Source organism: Trematomus bernacchii, unplaced genomic scaffold, assembly GCF_902827165.1.
Source record: "Trematomus bernacchii unplaced genomic scaffold, fTreBer1.1, whole genome shotgun sequence".
In the NCBI taxonomy this organism is placed as follows: Eukaryota; Metazoa; Chordata; class Actinopteri; order Perciformes; family Nototheniidae; genus Trematomus; species Trematomus bernacchii.
The window spans coordinates 4,605,658-4,630,101 of NW_022987910.1; the positions used below are offsets into that span (position 1 = coordinate 4,605,658).

A 24,444-nucleotide genomic window follows, 5' to 3' on the forward strand; every position below is an offset into this window, starting at 1 on the left:
GCCACTTAAATGTCACACATCATCTGCTGTTGTTCAGAATGGGGACTTTCTCACAGGTCACTTTTGTTACATGAGGAGAGCCCAGTGGCTACTCACACACACATAGGAAGATTGAATATATCACCCTCTAGTTGTGTTACAAGGTAAACACACCCTCTCAGTGAATACACTATAGGACTACTTTCAAACTGAGATACTGAATCATTTCTGTATATTAGTAGGGATAAACTTATGACCCACACAAAGACTCAGAGTATGACTGATCATCAAAGGTCTTCGCAATTCAGATCTGTTCCACAAGTGTCTTAAACCAGGTTCAGATCTAGGTCAATGTGGTCATGTGTTGTGTGGCTCAGACCACCAGGCCACCACAATGTCGTATATTTATAATGTTGTGTTTAGTATATTATATGACAAGAAGAGCAGGTGAATAGATCCCATTCAATAGAGGGAAAGTTCTCAATATCACATCGCAAACCACAAATTAGATTGGTCCTGATAAGTCCAACGTATTGTGTCAGAGTGAAGGATGTAGCAAAAGCATACACTCAGAAATATAACTACTGTTAGATGAAGTTACCTTAGAAAGAGGAACTGTTGGTATTTTTGGATATTCAAACCTTGACAAGTACTTGTGAACCAGAACCATTATGCAAATAAGTAAGGAACATCGAAACTGGAGAAACATTAGGGGCATACAGTATGATCATTAGGAAGGTGAATGTAAGTGAACACAGATTGGGACATCAGATGAAGGAAGCTGCAAAAGTTTTCAGAAGCACCCACAAGATCTGTGTATAGACGGGGATAGCTGTGGGAACATTTAAGACGTTGTATAGAAGCCTGACATTCACAAATAAAGGTTAATCAAAACACTCAAACATTTCCGCCATTTGAGTGTCGCAATATTGACACTCTCTTTAATAATTACCTCTGTTTCTAGGATTCAGTAAAGGGCATTTCCTCATACTCCCTATGATTATAAGGTGTGACATTCACAGATAGGGCAGCCTGCATTAAACAGAAATAATTTTGAATGTATTGGATGTGAAAACAATTTAAGCTCCTGTGCAGATGAAGACATTTGGGTTCAGGGCCCTGACAGCTCAGCTGGTGTCATTTGAGCCACAATGGAGCTTGATACTGTGAAACAAGCTCTGACATTCTCTAGCTGCCACGAAACTGGTCGGGCAGGTGGGAAACTGAAGCACTTGGCACGCCCGTCTCTGTTCGGAGAAGAATGGAGGACTAAGAGAAGGATGGACGCTGGAAGTGGGAGGTGTCAGGCTCTGAGGGGGAAGGCAGACCTACCTGTTGCCAGATGGAGGTCAGAGACTAACACAGTAAAGGAGAAGAAGAGGAGAAGAAAAGAAGAAAGCTGTGGTGTTAATGTGGCACCAGCATGCTCTAATCACTGATCTGTGACTGAGTAAACACCTGGATGAGAAAAAGCTCCACCCACCTGCGCTCACTTCCACTCTCCACTCTTTAATTTCCTGAGACCAATGGCAAAGCATGACCCGGTAAGTTCTTTTGTTGTCTTTTTTTCTTACAATTGAAAATGTCTTCCTCTTGATAAACAGTGTCTTGGCTTTTCCTCAAGATGTTAACCTTTCTCCAGTCAATAGTCAAACTTCCTTCTTGATCAATACTCACCTATCACTCAGACTCTGAATGGTGGCTCTTGTTCTGTTTATCTGCTTCTCTGTCTGTCCTGTTTGAGTTTCAGAGTGTGTGTCTGTAAACCTTTGCGGCCTTCGTAACTTTAAGGGTGCTTTGCATTGAGTGATAGACTGACTGATTAGAGGTTTTATTTGTTTCTGTATGAATGGAGTTTGAATATTGCTTTTACTAAAATATTGGTTTTAACTAAACCAACCTAAACCAACAGTGAAAAATGGTTTCTATCAATAGTTTCCGTAGTGCACTTTTATAGTAGCTTGAAGCTCTGAAGAATATAACACATGAGCAAAGAAAAAATCGAAGTTATTTTTACAATTTTTGACAATTAATGTTTCCAAATCAGAAATTGGTTTTATCAATGTGTCTCTAAATTTGGGGATTATGTGGCTCTCATCAGATATCTATCTTTACAATTGCGACATAATTTTAAAACCGTGTTTGTGGCACGTTTGCTTATGCAAATCACGAGTCTTAAGATACAAGAGGAAGTATGTTGTTAAAGGTGGGGTAGGTAAGTTTGAGAAACCGGCTCGAGATACACTTTTTGTTATATTCCATGGAATGCTTTTAACATCCCGATAGCAATGAATATCTTAAGTGCTTTGACAACAAATCCATAAAGAAATGTCATCTGTGGAAGCCGTAGTACTGTAAAAAGCACGACCAATCATTTTAGCCGGCCCGGCTTTTTGATCCCTGTGTAGCTGGCACAGGGAAGATGTCAGCCTTCCATCTGTGCACAAACTTATCTCGTGCCCTCATTGGTCATGTGCGCGTTTGTGTGTGTTGGAGGAGGGGCTCTGTAAGGAAGTGGCAGATTTTTTCCGGCTTTGTATTTTCAAATTCTAGCGCACTCGAGCTGGTTTCTCCAAAATTACCTACCCCACCTTTAAGTTGTCAGAGTCAAATGTAACCTTTTTTGTTATAAAACACTTTACTTATGATGAGGCCACAATGTATTGGATATGCCGCTAGTTTTGGGTTAGGTTTTGGTTGCAGTCAAGTTTACTACCTGATGTTAAGAAATGTAGAGGCCAGACTTGCCAGACTTGACTCTTTTCAGACCCGATTATAGTACACATTAGTTTCCAGTGACATGTTGGGTGGTTTTGTAACTTTATTTTGACACAGTTATTGTTCGGGTACAGTTTTCACCTTTTAATTGTCATGTGAACTTCCTAATATTTAAACGTTTTTAGTACCCTTTGGATGATAATGGCCGACAGGGAAACTATGCAAGACGACCTGTGTGTACTCTGCTGGGAAATATGAAAAACCTGCTCGTCTACTTTTTCAGTTCTGCAATTTTCAGTTCAGGCACATTTTGACACTTGATCAGCATGCAATAGAAACATTCTTATGGAACACCTATTGTAGCGAGTCAGCCCATAGTCTGCACCAACTGAATAGAGAATACCCTTTTATGCAAAGGACCACCCCGCACCCTGCCTTAAATTAGCTTTCTCTATGGGACAAATGTTCCTATGATGAAATCACAGTAACAGACACTGTTCATGTTAAACCTTTGCTATGCTGTGGACCCTCTGATTAACCCATACCCAAGAGTTGATAAAGAAATTAATTAAAAAAACTTAAATCAGACCTTCTGTACGTAACCTTTTTCTAGTTTTTTGTAGTCTTCTCAAACTCTGTTGTATGTCATCATAATCCGTAAATGCATGGGTGACACTGCAAACAGGTATTCAGGCCACATGGAGTGCAACATATCATACTCTGAAAATGTCAGCATGACTAAGGATAATTTATCAACCTACTGTATCTCTACCACTGGTGCAGGTGATAACTTAAATAATGATGGCAACAGTAACCCTTTTTGATTTAACCACATTCCACTACTATTACAGAAAGAGTGAACAATGGCCTGAAACTGACATTTGGAAGAAAATATTGCTGCACACATATGATAACTGAGTTTCAGGATCCAAGTTTTCTGTACGTCTCATTGCCTGTATACAATGTTGTCTTCTTTACCCTGTTAATAGTGAATCCCACCCAGAGAAACTATTTAGGCATTTTATTTTATTTGCAGCAACTACAAAGGTTTTCGCCATTGCTCTGGGACTTAAAGTGTTTCTTTGTTGTGCTCAAGCAGTTTTAGTCACATATTCTGCATCGGTAACTTTCCTTTCCCTGCTTTAGCCTCCCTAGCTGCATTCCACATACCACAAAACCGCATAGCAATGCATGTTGTTGTATAAGCTCAATTGTATTGATAATAATAAGATACGTTTTTGGGAAAGAAGCTTATTTTCTTTCTTGCAAAAGATAGATGAAAAGAACAAAACCACTTGGAAGTCTATAAAGTAAATATGAAGCGAGTGCCAGCAGCAGGTTGGGTTAACTTATCACAAAGACTGGAAATAGGGGGACACAGCGAGCCTTGTTCTGTAAAAGGAAACAAAGTCCAACACCTCTAACACTCACTAATATCTTGTTTGTTATGTTGCATATATTCAGAAATGTACTGTGCTTAGCCAAGATATAGTAAACAGCTTAACCCCCCGTAACACCACAACATGCTGATTTTACTATCACATTTTTCCATAGATAAAACAAATGAGATAAAGTGTGTAAATCAGTGAGCTTTAGAAGAAACTTTAAGGAAGTAATGTTTGCTGCTGACAGAGCTAAGCTTACTGGCAGCTCACTCTAGCTGTTAGGATAAACACTCAAAAGTGATATCAACCTTTCCATCTAACACTCAGCAAGAAATTAATAACCGTGTATTTCCGGAAAAGTTGAATGTTTAGTTAACGTTATATATCCACATAAAGTAAAATGATTGGAAGCTCAATCATCATGACATCAGGAAGAAAGAAGAGAAGAGAGTTTGAACCATGAAAGCAGAATAAAAAACAAAAAATTGCAAGTCATTGTGTGACAAAGACAAATATATAAGGTCTTTAAACGCATTGTCGAACAAAAGATAGTTTAACCAACCCATACATCTGTTTACCCTGACTCATTCATAGTGAGCTCAAGTGGAGGTGGGGGAAAACACTGTTGCCACAAAACCTCAGTTTTAGTCGCCCTCCTTCTCCCCCTAAACCAGTGGTTCTCAAACTTTTTCTGTTAGGCCCCCCCTTTGGAGAAAAAAAAAAGTCGGGCCCCCCCAACACAAATAGTCACTTAATGGGCCAAGTTAACATTTATTAAAATACATCAATCTGAACGTGAACATTCCTTTCAAAAAAATTAAAAAATCACTTTGCTAGAACAGTGATAATAAAACAATGCTCCATAAGTCTGTGTGCTCAAAAAACACAATACAATTTTGCAATCCCTTTGCTAGAACAATAAGTTATAATACTTTGCCACTGTGCAATCTGTGCAAAAAAATGAAAAGAAAGAAAATGCTGATATTTGGCAGAAAAGTGTGTCTTATCAGCATTAGTGGCTACAATGAGCCTGTTTTGCACTGCACATTTCTTCAAAACGGGGGTTTCAGGCTGAGTGGCAGCGCCAGAGATTTTCTTTTGGGGGTGCTGTGGGGTAGCTTGACGTTTCATAGAGGGTGCTCAAACATGTAGGCTTTCCCATTAATGTACCGGTCACTACAGTTGAATTTTGTACTGCAACAATCCCCACGCAAATACACAGTGACTGTTACAATGAAGGCTCGATAATCAGCTCACGGCATATAGGTGTAAGCAGGGGTAAAGTGCTATTTTTACAAGTGGTGTGTGGACCTAACATCCTCTAGGGGGGTCCGGGGGCATGCTCCTTTTTCTTTATGGATATTTTACAAATCACCCTTTTAAACTGTATTGTTTTACTGTCATATAGTATTTCAAACCTGTTTTTAATTTATTCTCTTGTTTTTTTATACCTATAATGATCATATGAAGGTGTGCCTCGGAAATAATTGTTTACATTAATCGTGACCAAACCGTTTGAGACCCACTGAGATAACTTAGACTAAAGTTAACTATCTAAACACTCAGAGAGTCCTTTAGCTCACCTGAGCCTCTCAGTCTGACAGGAGAGGACTCTCTTCCACCTTGTTGTTGAAAAAGCTCCTTACTGTATATCCGTTAGCGTAGCTCGCTAGCACCAGAAGCTAACAACAACGATCTCCGGTACCGGTGCGCTCTCTCTCGCGCGCGCTCGCGCACACAAAATGGCTCGTTCCACGCACACACAGAGCCGAGCTTGAATTAAACACAGAGACCCAGACGTACTTGTACTGTACTGTAGCATATTATTTTCGAATCAATAATTTTTGAATTTATGAATTTCTTATTTATTTATTTTTTTTGTCATAACTATTTTTCTTCCTGGTCTCTCGCACCCCCCCTGGCATGCCTCTGCGCGCCCCCCACTTTGAGAAACATTGCCCTAAACTCTCATTTGTGAATACCTGTTATCCAACCTGTCCCAAACACTCAATAGCTGATTAAATCCTTTGTCAGAAGTACTTCATATCGCTACTCAGGGATGCAAACTTGTCACCTTTCGGCGAAATTCGCCGTTTTGAATCCAAAATAGGTAGTTTGTGTGATTCATGTAGATCTGCAATAAAAATATTTTTGGGGTATGGGGGGGGTCTGGGACCCGGAGTAATCTGCGGCCGCGAGCTGTTATGTGCCATCATGACACGCATGGTGTTCTTTTTTTATATATTATAATGAAGCGTGAGCTGTGTGCTCGAGTCTTCCTGCCTGTCGGCTCTGCTCATGGATGTATAATAAGGCTCTGCTGCTCCGTGGTGATGGTCTAGCTTCAGCAGCTACATTACCTACGGGTGCGTTCGTTAATATTAACTGTGCGGTCCGGAGTCACTGTGGCACAGACTGGACCGCTGGTGAACAACTGTTAGAACGGGCCGTTCAGGTGTTCAGAGCAGAGCTCCCTGTTGGAGCGGCAGCGCGTGATGTGCACTGAAAAGTGTTCCTGTCGCAATATTATCGTTGAGCTAGCTAACTAGCATACATTGTCACTATCTGCTAACGTTAGCTTTAGCCTTCGTTTTCAAATAGTTTTTTTCATAGGCTATAAACGGAGGTGGTATAAGTATATATCTTGTACTTGAGTAAAAGTAGAAGCACTCAGATCTTGTACTAGAGTAAAAGTAGAAGTACTCAGATCTTGTACTAGAGTAAAAGTAGAAGTACTCAGGTCTTGTACTTGAGTAAAAGTAGAAGTACTCAGGTCTTGTACTTGAGTAAAAGTAGAAGTAGAAGTCCTGCTTTTACTTGTTCCTCAAGTAAAAGTAGAAAAGTATTCTCATCAAAATATAGTTAAAGTAGCGACAGTAAAAGTAGTCGTTGTGCAGATTGGTCCATTTCAGAATAATATATATGATATGTTTTATAATGATTGATCATGAAAGTGTTCTCAAAGCTGGTAAAGGTGCAGCTAGTTTGAATGACTTTGTATACTGCAGGGTAGCTTGTGAATTTACTCCAGGTGGAACTAAAGTCTGATTTAACACTTGATTATATTTCACATCATTCATCCACATCTGTAAAGTAACTAAAGCTATTAAATACATGTAGTGGAGTCAAAGTACGCCATTTACCTCTGAACTGTAGTGGAGTAGAAGAACAAAGTAGCAACACATTGAAATACTTAAATAAAGTACAAGTATCTCAAAATTGTACCCAAGTATAGTACTTGAGTTTATGAACTTAGTTACTTTACACCACTGGCTATAAAGATAGAAAGACTAAGCTTTGCACAGAGGCATGAAAATACATTTTCAAAATGCTCAACAGTGCTGCCAAAATTATAAACTGACTGCTACACAATTCAAATAAATGCTTTTATACATTTCTATTAGATGTGACTCTTTGGCGTTTCTGTTATTATTAACTGCTTTAGTTGTTCTGACTGCTAAAATCCTCTGTTATTCCTCATTTTAAAGCTGATATTCCGTGGGGTCGGGGGGGGTCGGATCCTTGTCACCTTTTTCATACCTGATGAGTTTGCATCCCTGGCTACTGGAAGAGTGAATCAAAAAGGGGCAGAGGAGATGATGATGCATGGCTAGATAAACAAGGAAATGAACTGTTAAAACCTGATCTTTCACGAACTGTTGCTAGGATACATCACCTTTTATCTCTACAGGGAAGCATGTTTCCCAGGCGAGGATTTACAGTAAACATAGGCTTGATAATAGTCGCAAAGAGGACAATGGGTTACGTGCTTAATCTTGGCAACCATCCAAATCATTTCCTTTTCTAGCCTTTTTCTATTGTATGTCTCATTCCTTGTATAATAAAACATATTAAACATAGCAAAGTGTCTTGTTTCCAACGGTGATAGATTTCACATTGTATGTATAACAGCCTTTCCAACACTCATGATGCCTTGCTAGTGGATTTCTTACCTGTTTATTATTTTCTATTTTTCTCCCAGAACGACCTCCCTCCTCCTTACTACTCTCTTGACTTGCACACACAGCCCCCCCTCAGGCCCTATGAGGAGGTGGTTTATGGTGTGGGTCCAGGCCTGACACCCCCCAGCCATCCACGTTACATCCCCCAGTATCCACCGCCTGTGGTGGTTTCGCCAGTCACACAGTCTAGCATACGTGAGTGATATCCGCAGCTCACATATTTTCCTGAGAAAAACATACATGCAGGTGTGGGAGCAACATAAATGGAGACAGAGTCGCCTCAAGGAGTGTTAATGTGTGTTTGTGTCCCTGTGTCCAGCCCCCAGCAGTAAGAGGAGGAGATGCTGCCACAGTAATGCACAGTGCTACGGAGGGTCGGGGGGAACCTTACTGCTGCTCGGCCTACTTGCACTGGCCATCTGGCTTGGAGGTACACTGATTCATACAGATCATTAGATATTGTCATTAATATTCATCTGCTGTTCTAATCTGTTAAAGTATATGTTAGTCAATTGTTCTTGTGCCCTTGTGTTCCTGAAGAGAGTAGATGTGATTTAATTTTTTGTAAATAAGGCTTACTTTTAAAAAGACTATTGCAGGTGTAAATGCCACTAAAAAGAACAAGATTATGGTTGCTAGGTTCTGAAAGAGATTGGTTACGGTTTCATTCTCCAGCATCACTTAACTTTTTAATCATACAGCCCTTTTAAAAAGTTTTTATTTTCACTGAAACTTTATTGCCATTCACAAAACATGGTTGTTAAAATCTAGTGTTTTTCCAGGGTTGGGGTTGTAGTATTTATGGGATTTGGATCACCATGTAGTGAATGCACGAGTTTAAAGCAGGTATATTATTTATATAGAAATGCTTTTGAATAGTTGCTGATATTCTTTAGGCGAGGTACCTAAAGGTGTTGTACTCCTTTAAGTTGCATTTTACTGTTCTAATTGCATGTCAACGTGTAGTTTTAGTTGATTCTAGCAATAATGGCACACTATCGCTACTGACCACAACTCCTTATTACCCAAACAGTTCGTTATGGCACCCGGTTGGCAACAACAGCAATCCTCCACGATGACTACAATGATAACGATGATTACGACGATAAAATTCCGCAAAGATATGACACCTGCTCCAACAGTACTGTTAAATGTGATGGGATAATAGACTGCAAACTGGGATCTGACGAAACAAACTGTGGTGAGTAGGCACTATTCTAAGCACATGCAAAGAAACTGCGCACAACAGCATGCTTGCATTTGTCAATTCTTGCTGAATGAAGCTAATTTCTTTCCCATTAGATTACTGGTTTCACTGTACAGTAATTGTCTGTAGTTGCAACAGCAGCAGCACACGGGCGAAAGACTCCACATTACAGTCACATTGAGTTAAGTATAACCAAATGTTGAGACACTATCTAAGTTGTCCTATTGCTTTTTTTCTTCCCCAGTGAGATTTGACAAGAGCAACGGTCTGCAGGTCAAGACATCTCAGGATGGCCGCTTCCTTCCAGTGTGCCACAAAGACTGGAACAACAACTATGCTGACGAGACCTGTGCTCAGCTAGGACTCAGAAAGTAAATCATCATCCCCTGACTTCATTTATTATTTCGTAATTCCTGACCTAATGTGTGCTGAATAGCATTGGAGCGGTAGCAACAGCAACAGCACTCCAACGTGAAAGAAATGTGTTACCATTCCTCGTCATCATTCGAAGGGTTTCTGAAGAAGTCATTTAGCATCATTTTGCCAGACCCAATTTCAACAGCAGTGCGGGAACATGTGGGTTTCTATCTCACCTGTAATTGAGATCCATCTCATTTCTCCTCACATGCTGCTATGCGTTTAGGGTTGAATTGATTCTCCACAAGGTCTCCCTGGGGTATGAGTTTCCAGACTCAATCAGGCATTGCTTGGACAAAATGATCTCTGTATGTGCAAGTTTATCTCTACAGCTTTCTGAACTGCCTCTCTCTATCTTTAGGTCATATGTTACCGGAAAAATCAAATCCCAGGGTGCCAATGTTTTATCATTGACAAGCAGAAAATCTTCGCTTCTCCAGAGTCGGGTTAAAGTCAGGTAAACAATCTAGTCCTTATCCCACCTGTTTCATACACAGCTCAGTTCTAACCTGTAATCTTTTTATTATAAAATATATTTCATCATGTCAAATTTTAGAATCATTTGTGAAAGTCGTTATCCCACAGACTTATTTTCTGCTTTTATTTTGTTATAATACTACAATAAAAAGCTGTGTTGGTGCATGCATTTATACCTGACATGTTTTTCTCACTGTGGCATTACGCAGTTCATCGTGTCCAAACCAGGAAGCTGTCTCCCTGCAGTGTGTGGGTAAGGAGCCTCCATCTGTTCCTAAAGCCATGTGTCACACACAGCCCTTGTCTTTTCTGTCTCTTTCTTACACATATACTCACAAACACACACGCAATGTACGACTGCACATTAAGCCATTTGAGTATTTGATCAATATCACTTGACATTCTGACAATACCTTCTTTTTTTTTAAGTTCTTGCCCTCTTTCAACCTATAACCTTAATTAAACTCGAGCCTTCAGAGTTGGGATGACATGGCTGAATTTAAGCAACTAGGATACCAACCATGAAATGCAAAACACAAGGTTTAACATGCAGGCTAGTTGGGACATTCAACCACAGTCCTGGAGTCTGCTTCTACACGCACACAGCCTTTTCCTGGCACTGCAACACATATCCACCACACCCTTTCAATCCTGTTTACCTAGGCCATCTGGTGCTTTGCTAGTTCATTTGCTGGCCTACTGCTAACCTTAAACTATGCTTACACTTTATTCAACTGCTGCTGCTGTTCAAGCACTGTTGCATTTCATAATCCCCAGCGTCCACCTGTAGTCCCTGAGTCTACCCTTCCTATCATCACTCCCCACTTCCTACTGTGTTATGCAAATATCATCACAGAAAAAATGCTATATTTGCATCATATTCCATATTTATCTAAGTTGGCACACTGAAATAGGCAAGATCATAAAAAGAATAAACGTATTAGTTTTGGGTGCAATGGACAACATTTCACTGTATGATAAAATCTAATTTGTCACATGCACTGTACGAGCAAAAAATTAGTAACCCATTTTGTTTTGAGAAGCAGTAACAAAAAGCAACACAGTCCCTCTGTAAGGGCAAACAAAACAAAAAAACAATAAAAAGTTGGTCACAAAAAAGAAGCAGTAACACAATATGATCATTATTTTTGCCACCTGATACTCGTGAATCTATCATATTGAATTATCTTTCAACACCTACTATAAAGGATTTGTTTAGCTGTTTCTTTGGACATGTGCAGTATTTTACATTTCTCTTTTATTCTCAGACTGCGGACGCCAGAAGACCACGTCCCGGATCATTGGGGGCAGCGCGGCTAAGGAGGGCCAGTGGCCCTGGCAGGTGTCCCTGCACTTCAGAGGATCGCACGTCTGCGGGGCAGTCCTGATCTCTCGTGATTTTGTTCTGACTGCTGCCCACTGCTTCCAAAGGTGACTGACTGACAGAGTAAACCCATCTGAGAATTTGTATACAAACTTATGGATTCATTTTTGTTCTTAACATGTTTGTTTTTGTCTCAGTTCATAATGCACATTGTAATTATAGAAATGCATATTGTGTTTATATCAAGATTCTAATATTTAAAACTGATATAGGTTCTGAAAGAGATTGGTAACAGTCTCCTTCTCTAGCAGCCTAGAATCCCTTAACCTTTTAATCCTACAGCCCTTTTAAAAAGTTTTTATTTTCACTGAAACTTAATTGCCATTCACAAAACATTGGTATTTAAGTAGCTGTTTTGTTTATTTATGAGAAACCCATTGCTTTCTACTGAATTTTTTAATTTTTTATTTGCAGCAGCAACTCTCTCTCCACGGGGAACTGGAAAGTGTATGTTGGATTGATGTCTCTGACCAGACCTACTCAGCCCTACATGGTTAAGAGGATTATACTCAACAATAACTACAACAACAAAACTAGTGACCAGGATGTCGCTCTGCTAAAACTTGAAACACAAGTTACTTTCAATGGTCAGTAAATTATTTATTTAAAATCCTTATCATTTTCACCCTACTTTCATACCTGTTTGAAGGGAGTATGCATATGTAGGAAGTTTGTTTTGCAGTGTCACCTGGTGGGTGACTGACTCTCGTGAAACACTGACAGTTTGCGTTCAAGAGCCTGTGTCAATAAACATTCACTCAGCAGCTGACAAACAGATCACTCAATATCTACAACCTACTGTACAGAGATGTCTGTGCTCTGCAGCTGATGAAAAATAACAGCCCTGTGTAGATCTAGAATGTAAAACAAATATATGTATTTTTGTGTTATCCAGATAATGTCCATCCAGCTTGCCTGCCAGCTTTTGACCAAGAATTCAAACCTGGAACCGCATGTTGGACCACAGGATTTGGCACCACTGAGTCAGGATCAGGTAAGAATATGATTTGTTTTAAATATTGTATCCCCATTAGCGCTCACTATATTAAAAGACGCGTTTACATATTCTGCTTAAGGTACACCTGCATATAAGCAATTTTCATTGTTAGGGATCTTGTTCAATTGTACAGAAACCTTGTAAATGAATGTATGTTTTAAGAGGTTGTTCTTGGGTTCATGGATAACGTATTGTTATAAAGAAGTTTCAGGTAACCCTAAAAATACAGCTTTCCTTGAAAACAAGCACCGTAACAGTATAAACCTCATGTTAACATGCAAAATGTTAAGTTGAAAAGGGGCTATTTAAATTATACCAGATCAGAATTTATTTATCTGTTTATTTAAAAACATTGTCTTTCTGTGTTTTGAACTATGTTTAATGCATTCTCGAGGAAATACAATACAATATTTCCATGAAACTAAATAATACAATAATATATAAATGAAGGCATGTAACGCATGATATAGAACCCAAAGGATTACAATTGGCAATAAGAATGCAGTCAGACCAGATAAACAACTCCAAAAAGGTTGGGGCGGGTATTCATCAGAAGAAGTAGGTAGAATAAAGTCTCAATCCCTTGGGGAAACATGAATGATTTGTCTGAGAGTAAGTAAATGCCTGTCCTGTATATACTGAGAATGATAGCAAATGAGAAAGATGGACATGAACTAAGAATGCACAACAGCATGATTAATAATTGTATTGGAAAGAAAAGATAGAAAGAAATACCTGGTGTGTATTGTTTATCAATCAACTAATCCTTTTCTTAAACACAATATAAAGCATCGCATTTATTACGACACTATTATTAGACATACTTATAAAAGGAGTCTTGTTGGAAATCCAAATCAGCATATATTTCCTCCAACACAGGCGTTGTCTCCAAGGAACTGATGGAAGTGACTGTGGACCTCATAGACACAGGTGTGTGTAACGGTCCCGTAGTGTATCGAGGCGCCGTGACCAAGCACATGCTCTGTGCTGGGGATTTGGATGGAGGCAAAGACTCCTGTCAGGTGAGCAGTCAACGTCAACGGACATGTTAACATCCGCTGTGACTTAAACATACACCTCTGAAAACCAGTGTTAACTAACACAAACGGTATTTCCAGGGGGACAGTGGTGGACCTCTGGTGTGTCAGGGAGACAGCCGTTGGTACCTGGCCGGGATTACAAGCTGGGGAGTTGGCTGTGGTGAAAAAAACAAACCGGGTGTTTACACCAAAGTCAAAAGTGTTCTGCCCTGGATCTACAGCAAAATGCAGGTAAGAATAGATATGAAAATAAGAGGGTGAGTTTGACATCCAAATTATTAAGATGCCTTACATTTATGCCACAGGTTTTCTCTTTTTAATCTTAACTCTGTCTGTGCCTCCTACAGCAAGAGAAGCCATGATGTCCCTTTGTCTCCTGCTGGGGTCTAATCCCCCCACCACAATAAACCCTGTACTATGAAGTAGAGAGGTGAAGGAATTTACATATAGAAGAATGAAAAGATGAAAGAGATACTTTAGGCAGAAGGTGAAAAGTTGCATGCACGATAAACCTCACAACTTGGACAAAGGACTTCTGTCTTCTATCTTCCATATTTATACTCTGTCATCCAGGTTTTGTGAATGAGCTGAACCTGATTATTGATGCACAACAATTGATGCACTGACTTTAGTCTAGGCTTCTTGATTCTTCTGTCTCTTGTTATGAAGTATACTTGTGTTGACATACATGTTAAACAAGCTTTAAAGATGGCTGGCCCTTCTCTTATGTGTTCTGTGCCAATGAAACACAGTCCACTCTACTGTGATCTACTTAATTAGTTTAACCATGAGAAAAATGATTTATGATTGATATATGTGTTTTATACTCAGGGACACATCTGGGATGTTTCAATACAGAGAAAAGAAGAAAAGACACTTTGTTTTGTATTTACTTTTAAAAAAGAAAGCAAGTGTGACCCTTGACTCTCTAAATGAGCTGGGACTCTAGCTGTGAAACTCTGTGTACCTTTATACCCACAATGTGACGTTTTTAACTTGTTCTCCTGAAATTGTATGTCAAAGTGTGGGTTCTCTGTGTCGTATTCATGTACATTGGCCATCTTGTGTAACATAATTGTGTGTCTAATGTGTGGGATCAACGGGCAATATACTGAGCACACATACAATAAAGATTAAGCAAGCATAAGCTTTCAATCACACATGAGTCTGGCATGATGCTGGGGTTCTATGACGTGGGAGAGAGAGAGAGAGAGAGGAGAGAAAGCGAGAGAAAGCGAGAGACAGGGTTCAATGCACTGAAAAAGCAGTCACTCCAGGAATCACATTGTTATCCATCACACCAATTTTTTGCCAGGACAAGTAGATGTGAGCAGTGTGCATATTGACAGATGATAGTAGCCTAAAAAGCCTCGTGAGACAAGCTGCTTGATTTTTTAGGGTGGATATCAGTTTGTTGGCCAACAGTCGGCTGGAGAAACAGGTGGTAAGTTGATAAGCGCACATATTTGATGTCTTATATATTTTTATGTTTTCAGAAAATGTTTAGTTAGAAGGGGTCAATATAGCATGCAAAGATGGGTTGGAAGAAAACGCAATTTGTTTTTAGGATTTTAGTGAATACAAGCACATTTATAGTAAAATGATGTTATGCCAACGTGCAGTATTTGCAATATTTTGGATACACGATGCTGCTCTCATTGACTTGCAGAGATGCCATTTACAACGCTGCTTGTGGTTTATCACTGATACAGAACGAGGGTGTGTCTGCTGGCAATAATCACTAGACTTCAGTGGTTGCGCGTTATTTAAAAAAAATACAATTACAGAGACATTTTAAATTCTTAAAAAGATCGTGACCAATTCATTTTCTCTCACCGATGTCGTTGATAACCACATTTCGGTTGTCGTGCGTGATGTCACTGCTGTTATTAAAGACGGCTACACTGAAAGGGGATATCACATTGCGCATGATGGCTGGTTTTTCTGCTTCATCAAATGATCCACAGGTTGACGGACGCACAAGTGGATGGATGCCCAGACGTCACGCATCGGGTGTTGAAATATATTGTGCCAAGTCTTTGAATTAAACCTGTCGGTGTGTTTTACCATAGCATTAACATGTAGGATGTGCGTTCAGTCTTCATTATAATGGTGAGGTTATCAGTGCGTAATTGGGGACGATCTGTGATGTAAGAGCGCGATTTACACAAACAAAAGCCGAATTTACCATCACTATGTAGCCGATGCATCCATTGTAAACAGATGTGCGGATATTCATCAGATAAATAGGAGGTTTTAAAGCTGCCTGCCACACCCCTTGCTCCTGTTTATGTGGGGACTCCGGTTATCTGTGTGTTTCCATTCGAGCTCGTCACCTGAACCCATTTCTCGTTCAGCACCAGAATATGTTTAGATGGAGACAGTTACCATGGAGATAACTGGACACTAACGACGCACAATGTTGTCATGGTGATGTAACATCATTATGATGGCAGATATCGAGTATTTTTTTCACAAAGGTTAAGGAGATCTGATGTGATGTGTGCCCTCCAGTATAATCAAGGTTGAACTATAGTCAATGTATATAAATCGGCACTGGGACTTTGTACTTAATTTGTTTGAACACTTAGAAGCCTCAGGGTCTTTAGTAACCAAATTGATGTCCTTTGCCCAAGCATAGAGTGAAAGGCATTTGACACAATGACCTTTTAAAACCTTGCATTTAAACAAAGACACACACATATGTACACACAAATATCGAATTCCACAAGTAGCCTACTTGTTCTCTCAGAGACACAGAGATTTAGAAAAGGCAGCCGTTCATGTGAAGTTGTATCTCCCAGGTTAATGGCAATCAGAATACAAATTACAGCAGACCAGAAGGACCTCTGACAGGATATCATCTTCTCTGTGTCATTGTGTTTTTGGTCGGGTGTGGTTTCATGTAAAACCTCACATACAATAAACCATCGGTTTAAATGTAATTTTAGACGTTGGTGTTAAAAAAGGTTGTTTTACACTGAACTAAATCTTGTCTGAGATTCACACTTCAGCAAAAAAGTATGGTGTCGAATGGATCAATATTTCTTTCCTTGACACAGTGAATGAATATCAATATGTTTTTTTTTTGATCGCCCTCTTGTATTTCCTTCCCTGTGGTCACATTTGCCTCACCACATTTCCAGCTCTGTGTATTTTCTACTGGAATTGTCACTTCAATAACCCCCCCCCCTTTTTCAGACAGTGTCTCCTCTGCATGCCCTTCACCTGCACTCTGCTGCTTCACAATGTCGGCTTGTCTCCTTTTCTGGCTGTCGTTAAGCCTGCCCTTCCCTTGTTCCCACATTACAGAAAACAGCTCCCTGCCTGCTGTTTCCTTGTCTTTCCCAAACAGATACAGTCATTCATGCCCGCCCCTTTCTTGTACTCTCCTCCCAGACAATGGGGAGCCTGGCTCTGCAACTTGATTCTTCTAGTGCAGTCAGTCCAGGTATAGAGAGGCAACTGACAGGGTGCCATGTATGATATGATGTAAGAGAAAGGCTGGCGTTAACTGTCCGCATGCTCAACACCTCAAAGGATTCTCACAGAAACCAACTGATACTTCTAAAATGATTAGTCACCATTAGATAGTTTGTTAACCAGAGAACACTGACTACTTTATTTTTTGTCCATAAAATGCCCCTCTTTGTGTACTATTCTCCAGTGTATACAAATAAAATGTAGAACATTTGGAAATAAGGTATCGGATTAGAACTAGAAAACATTATTATTTTCTATAACACTGGCAGCAATATGCTGCTGGATAAAGAGCAAACCTACCTTAGCTGAAATAATTTCCCACCTGCTGTTACAAGCTTAATCAGTGTTGTTGTAGTTGTGTGACTGAAGAGATACTGTTTAGGATATGCCATCAGTCATCACCTCTCATGTAAAAAAAGATGTCCAGGTGTGAAAGACAGGCCTGTAGAGTCAAAAAGAAAAACATTTAAAGACTTCAGTTTTGACTGTATAGTCACAACCAAATTGAATTCCTAACTGGAAGACATTCTCTCTTTTGAATAGTTCAGTGTACACTGTAGAATCTACAGTGTAGATTGTACACTGTACATTTTAAATGTAAGTATACTGTATATACATATAAGGAGAAGAGTACTGCAAACTTAGAAACAAGAGAGCCTCTTATCAGAATGTCTGTGTTTACAAAGGAAATAAATTAATGCACATTGACATTCATTCAAAAAGATCAAAACATAACACAAGTTCCTTTTTAACTAGTATGTTCGAGGTCAGCTACAGTATGGTTGATTTTCATCTTTAGGGTAGACAGTATCAGTCTTATTGATTCCAATGGAGGCCTTTAATTCCTGTGCTGTCATCTTCTGTCACATTATTTTATAAATGTCCTTGGATCTGTATGAGTTCTCACAAAGCCCAGACATACTGTACAAACAGCCACTGAGCAGGAAGGCTGCAGTCGGTATCTCTCTCCGAATGACTATAATTGAATCTGTTCATTTAAAATGTTATAGATGGCTGGATAGACATAAATTGACCCACTCAAACAAAGGGACAGTAAGTCAAGTGGAATGAAATAAATAATACCATGTATGGCGGTGCAGAGAGCAAGTTGGTACTGTCAAAGTCATTTTTGGTATTCATCTAAGAACTATAAATATATGGAATGAATTAAGTTAGTTAAGATATGTCAAGACATATCACGAAAAAAATTAAAATATCAGAGGATAACCAAAGTCTAAATGATTTATCCTCTGGGGACCATGTATGTCTCTATAAAGTTTCATGGTAAACCATTGAAAAATGTTCCCTGGTGCCTTGCAGTCAGCATGGTTAAACAGTAGCTGGGCGACTTTACAGTTCCTCCAAAATGCACACATTCTGTTACAGAAACCGTTGGCATGTGTGCATTGGTTAACCTACATGAAAATAGGCCAAGGTTGTTTGATATCCACAGGGAGGAAAGAGTACTCTTTGCCAGGAAAAGAGAACATGTTTGCAGACTCTGAACATGGATCGTTATGCAAGATATCCCTTTACATCAGTTAAACTCCAGGGTTTGGATAAAGCCGTGTTGTGTGATGTGATTCTTTTTTCTTCACAACATTTACTTAATTGTATGAGTGCTATTGTTGTGTATATAAACTGTACTTTCATTGTTGCAGGAGGAATATACTGTGTTTGCTGGAGTAGTGTAGCTCGCCAAAACAGACCTCTCTAAACCAAATTTGTATGTGTCTTTCTTTCTTTCTTTCTTACTCACCCTCCCTCTTTATTACTATATGTCTACAGTTGCCATGGAAACTATTCTGCTCTTCCTCTCTTCAATCCTGGTGTGTGTGGCTGGTAAGTTGCACTGTACACACATGCATACAAACAAACACACCAATAGTCCATAGGGAGGCAGTGTTAGAGCAGGAAGTTGTGTTACACCAAAAGGCACACACTGGGTGTGGACTTATAGTAAAACATCAATTACTGCTTCTCTGTGTGTGGGTTTTACAGACAGGCTGTGTCACTGGTTCTGTGTGTGTGTGAGGTCTGTTTAATAGTGTATGATTAAAAGTAAGACATATGAACACATTGTGCACAGTCACTACAGTACAAATAGATTACATCGTGCTTTGAACTGCCTTTTGTTTCACCTAGAGCTTGTGTAAGATAAAGTATATATATAATAATAGACAGAGAGATGGATAGCGATGAAGTTTTTGTTGTCTCCTTTCTAATATCCTGTGCTCTCACCTTTTTCATCTTATCCTCTGACTCACACCACTTCTCCTCTTTGGCTGGCTCTCAGCTGTGGCAGACCCCAGTGCACAGGGTGAGTACTCTTCATGTAATCTCTAATAGGGTCACACTCGGTCCTGACAGCCATATAGGTGGGTCTATTGGTTGCCAGATCAAATCAGACCCTTATGGATTGCTCCACTACAGCATGGCAGTGGCAGAAGTATGGATTAAGCATGAGAACGACGAAGAAAAGTGTGGGTTTTTTTTATGCAAGGGAGTTAAATCAATGCAGTAGAGATGAGAGTGGTTGTTTGGTCTGAGAGACAGGTGATAATGACAAAATATATAAAATGTTAATGCAAGGTGTTTATATTACAAGTACTTTTATAAACCCTGTAGGCAAACTAGAATGTTAATTTTTGACGATACTGCAAATATGGAATGTTTAAAAATAGGGAAATATTACATAAAAAACTGTGGTAATAGTATGATTAAAATCAGTCAACAAAACCCCCTAGTTTTGGAGATAATGTCGATCGTCTCAAATAAATGTCGGTGACTGGCGATGCTGCTCCAAGGATGCAATTCATTAGATGAAGAAGTGTCAAATAGACTGTATATCTTTTTTAAGGTTTGGTTATAATCTTGAAAACAATTTTTGAAGAAATTGACATGTTTTAGAAGCTGCCACCCCCGATGTATAAAAACACAGACATGCATGTCCACGCCATACAGTGGACATCATTTACAGCACCTTGGGCTTCTGTTTTGTCAAACTGATTATGTTTGTCATTCTGATTGGAATCCAACTTAAATTCAAAAGTAATTTTATGTTTTTTTAAAGAGAAAAAAGAGGGATTTTGTTTTCCAAATACTACAAAGCATTTTGACACATATATGTAAAAGAGATATCTGATCAATTAACAATTAGACACAGGATAATAATTTAGAACATTTATTTGTTCTATTTTCAGTGTCTTTTATTCTCTTTTGAAACACCTTGGTTCTAAATGTGTGGTTTCTTATATACATTTTTTACAGATGGCAAGGAGACAGTTGAAAACCCTTTTATTTATGGTAAGTTTAGAAAAAATCTGTGCTTTCTGCAATTATTAATAAATTACATATTGATCAATGTTCTTCCTCCTACTGTCATCCCCTTCTTCTGTAGACTATGAGAGCCTGAGGATCGGGGGATTGGCATTGGCCGTGGTGCTGTTCACACTGGGAATTCTTCTCATTCTCAGTATGTTAACCCTGTGTGTGTGTGTGTGTGTGTGTGTGTGTGTGTGTGTGTGTGTGTGTGTGTGTGTGTGTGTGTGTGTGTGTGTGTGTGTGTGTGTGTGTGTGTGTGTGTGTGTGTGTGTGTGTGTGTGTGTGTGTGTGTGCGTGTGCGTGTGCGTTAGTGGGTGCACAAACACGGAATCAAGTGTTTAGTCCCTCTAATTATAAAAATAATAATGCATGAATCACAATTGTATTTCCGCACTGTGTTACTACACCATCTTGTTTTCACACTTGATGTTCGATAAATACATAATACATTATGTTTATCATTAAAAAATGAACCACTGTTTACATTGATGACATTCACAATACATCTTTATAATTAGACATCTGGTAGGCACAGCTAATTATGTCTTATATTTAGGTCGAAGATGCCGCTGCAGTATCAACCAGAAGCCCAGGTATGTAAATATCAGCCTCTGATTAAAAACAAACGTCTTCTTTGTCATATATGATCTGGTTAACATGAGAATCTGTGGATTGTCTCTTTAGGCCCCCTGGAGATGAGGAGGCACAGGATGAGAACCCGATTGTCCCCACGGGTAAGATGCACATTGAACTCTCTGTCAGCTCCTCTCACCTCTGGCTCACCCCTAAACAGACGACCATAATGAGTTTCACTTTGGGAGGGCCCATAGCCCGGGGGAGGAGGGGGCGGTTTGCTCTGTGTGCATGTATACACTGTTTTTGTGTGTGTGTTGAGAGAGACTATACACGTTTTATAAACGTATAATACTTCCATACCTTCCAAGCTGTTTCAGGTTTAAATTAACTTATGGCGCATTTCCACCGCAGGCCTCGCTCGACTTAGTACGGTTTTGTTAGGCCTTGTTAGGCCCAGCTCACTTTAATGCTGCGCTTCCATTACAGTTTAGGAACTGGGGCAGTATCTATAGTAACGCAGTGTAGGCGGCGCCGTGACGTCATCTTCAATGAGCACCCCAGAAAAACAACACAGCTGTTAGCTGTTAGCACTCAGAGCTCACAGCTCCTCATATCTGTTCAGAAACTAGACAGAAGTTAAACAAGTACAAACCACAGACTGTCTGTGTCATGGCGAATACAGTCGCTGGTTTATTTATGTCTGTATAGGCCGTTGTTGTGAGTGTGGACGGTCGGAGCATATATTGCGTTAGCTTAGCCGATCTCCATTCAGAAAACACACATTTTAAAAGGTTTTTCGCCTGCCGTCTTGTCTGCAGACTTGTCAAAGCATTAATTCATGGTTTTTACTAACCGGTATCAGTATGTTGTTACTTAAACCGCGCTCAGCGCCATGGTGGAAATGCGCCATTAAAGGGCCCATGTCATGGCCATTTCTACTGATCATAATTCCATTGTTGAGGTATACTAGAATAGATTTATATTGTGCAATTTTCCAAACTCACATTGGTTTCTCATACAGCATCTCTGTATAGTATGTGTATTCACTCTCTGTCCTAAACGGCTTGTTGGAGCTCCTGCCCCCCCCCTCCCCCCTCCCTGTGAGCCCAGTGGCCGTCTGCGAAACACAGCGAAACCCAGCCCGAAACCACACACACCCGCAGCCTGGCTGTGAGTCTGTGTGTGCTCACACACAGACTCACAGCCTCGTCGCGTTCCGCCGTCTCAGGGAGGAGAAATCGGCGGAGCTGCAGCTGAGAAAATATTGAGTGTGTGTGTGTGACGTAACGGCTCCGTGGACGTAACGTAACGGCTCCACGGATTGGTCCATTTGGACCAATGGGTCCATTTGGGTATGGGCACGTCACTGTACCCAGGAAGAAAACAATGGAAAAAGAGAAATCTCCAACGAGGCGTTCTGGGGCAGCACAGACAGGTCTTTTCTGTGTTCGAGTTTTACTCGCTACAGGGTGTACTTTGAGGGTTTGTGACTTTGCAGACCGTTTACATGCATAAAAACCTTCATAACACACAAGGGGACGGGTAATAACCGAAAAAGCATGACATGGGACCTTTAAATAAAGAATAAAAATCAAGCAGCATCGACTTGTAGAATCTAATACATGGTCATTTTTCACAGCATCCATGTTTTCCTTTTATTTCTGTTACTATTTTATGACAAGTACCCTCTGAACATATGAGCTTATGGCCAGGGCTCCATTTTGCCGATGACTTTTCCCACACTGTTACCAAAAACCCAATACAGAACAATGACAAATATATTTTAAAAAAGTCAATGAAGAAATCTTAATTTCTCCACTTTTCTTGGCCTCTGCAGGTTTGTTTTTGTTTCTCATGACGCTGAAGTCTATATTTGTGATTGATCTTGAGGCAGAACATGTAATTCGGACACTCATAGCTTATCTTACGTGCAGCAGTAAATATCTTCCTTTTCCAAAAAGTGTCCATCTTGTGAGTAAACACAAGCAAGCTAATTAGCTAAGCTCTGGTGCCTTAATTTATTTTGAAAAAGGTCAGCAACACAACCTTGTGAGTGAGTAGCAGAACAGTGAACATTGCCCTTTCAGTGAATCATGTAAGTAAATGACAGAGGGAAATAGAGCGAAAGCATAATGATTTGCATGGTGCTTCAACTAAATCTCTTGTCGTTGAACTCTTCCAGCTACACCGGCCGTCAAGGAGACTCCAGCAGAAAACTGAGGGAACTCCACCTGACTGAGCTGCCTTCTGATGTGATGATCGTTTTATTTGATATGAACCCACTATAACACTGATGAAATGGATGATTGTGATAATTGGTTATATGATAGGGTTGGAGGGAGGTATTCGTTTAGAGGTGTGATATGTAAATACATCTTAAAGACAAACCTTTAGCCCCCTGTGCTCCGTTGTGACCGTGCCAGTCCCTCAGTGCTCTTGTCCGTTCCTGTGCCTTTCTGTGAAAGTCTAGTCCAGTTCTTTGTTTTAGCCAGTAGCACCTTGGACACAAGATTGTCTTAAAATCCCCAGAAAATGTATAAATGTTGTGTGGTCTACTGTTAATTGTTTTGTACTCCTATTTGTTGCCTTTAGGTTTTAGGAATTGTCAATTTGTTGTTTATTTGTCCTGGATAATGTTTGTCACTTTTGGATTGTAAAACAAACATATAAACTGTATAAGTATATATCATTATATACACAGATAGTGTACAGATACGATATACAGTCTAATATCTCTAATTTAGGTCTGCGTTTGAAAGATTGTGTGTGTTTGCATTCACATATGTGTGTGCATACACTGAAAATATATGATTGTGTATATCACAGGTGCATGTGTATCTCTACATGTAAATGTGATGAGCCTTATATAAGACAATCTGAACTGCCACAGCTCTCTGACCGAACACAGGTATCAGCACGAGCTCCTTCACCGCTATGTTTGACTAACCGTAGTGGAGGGAGCTCCTGCATCAGCTGTCTCACTGCCTTCTTCTCCAAACATTCACTTAACCGCACCGTCACTGGCTCCGCTTGGATTAACTAGTCTCCAGCAGACTATGATTAGTTTCCCCTCACACACTATAGTGTCGCAAAGCTATGAAGCCTTGGTCTCTTTCTTTTCTCTTTCATTCTTGTCTATTAAATTGCTTGCTCAGGCTCTCTGATGCTTTGAGGAGCCACACATGTAGTACATTTTTGAAAAAAGAGAGACAAAGTTTTGGTGCTGAGTTCGGGAGAAGTGAAATTTAAAATGTACATTTTTTGTGTACAATACTTCATTGATAGTAGCCTTAGCCAAATCAAATCGAAAGAACAAATGAGCAACCCTTGTTGTGAATCTCCTATCAGGCTTTTATCAATTGTTTTGTCTGACTATTCAAAGATGAAGGCTGTACTTACTAAATGCTTTGTTCATTTTGTGTGTGAGGCCTTGTTGTGTAGCCACATGTTGTGTTTTGGCATAAATAAATAAAAGTATGTTTCAACACACATACA

At 39.8% G+C, this 24,444-nt stretch overlaps 2 protein-coding genes across 3 annotated transcripts; both read left to right on the forward strand.

The window, feature by feature from the left end:
• The first annotated feature begins 1,304 nt into the window (after window positions 1-1,304).
• On the forward strand, window positions 1,305-14,724 carry tmprss13a (transmembrane serine protease 13a). Of its 2 annotated transcripts, none has more exons than XM_034115026.1 (13): window positions 1,305-1,523; window positions 8,065-8,239; window positions 8,364-8,474; window positions 9,078-9,245; window positions 9,496-9,622; window positions 10,030-10,125; window positions 10,355-10,398; window positions 11,414-11,576; window positions 11,947-12,116; window positions 12,425-12,523; window positions 13,406-13,548; window positions 13,645-13,797; window positions 13,914-14,724. In XM_034115026.1, the coding sequence occupies exons 1-13, from the start codon at window positions 1,506-1,508 to the stop codon at window positions 13,926-13,928; spliced, it is 1,482 nt and encodes a 493-aa protein (XP_033970917.1). In that variant the 5' UTR covers window positions 1,305-1,505; the 3' UTR covers window positions 13,929-14,724. The 2 variants fall into 2 exon arrangements, with proteins under 2 accessions (XP_033970917.1, XP_033970916.1); XM_034115025.1 differs by having other exon boundaries at window positions 1,306-1,523; window positions 11,944-12,116.
• A 59-nt stretch (window positions 14,725-14,783) lies between these two features.
• fxyd6 (FXYD domain containing ion transport regulator 6) lies at window positions 14,784-24,444 on the forward strand. Its single transcript, XM_034115027.1, has 8 exons — window positions 14,784-15,010; window positions 18,838-18,891; window positions 19,346-19,369; window positions 20,320-20,355; window positions 20,450-20,524; window positions 20,930-20,966; window positions 21,058-21,107; window positions 23,132-24,444. Exons 2-8 carry the CDS (start codon window positions 18,843-18,845, stop codon window positions 23,167-23,169), a joined length of 309 nt encoding a protein of 102 aa, XP_033970918.1. The 5' UTR covers window positions 14,784-15,010; window positions 18,838-18,842; the 3' UTR covers window positions 23,170-24,444.

Coding starts and splice junctions, on each gene's coding strand:
- tmprss13a (XM_034115025.1), top strand. Junction 12,524..13,405: donor CACCACTGAGTCAGGATCAG/GTAAGAATATGA, acceptor CCTCCAACACAG/GCGTTGTCTCCAAGGAACTG. Junction 13,549..13,644: donor GAGGCAAAGACTCCTGTCAG/GTGAGCAGTCAA, acceptor CGGTATTTCCAG/GGGGACAGTGGTGGACCTCT.
- fxyd6 (XM_034115027.1), top strand. CDS start 18,843: ATGGAAACTATTCTGCTCTTCCTCTCTTCAATCCTGGTGTGTGTGGCT. Junction 18,892..19,345: donor AATCCTGGTGTGTGTGGCTG/GTAAGTTGCACT, acceptor GCTGGCTCTCAG/CTGTGGCAGACCCCAGTGCA. Junction 19,370..20,319: donor GGCAGACCCCAGTGCACAGG/GTGAGTACTCTT, acceptor CATTTTTTACAG/ATGGCAAGGAGACAGTTGAA.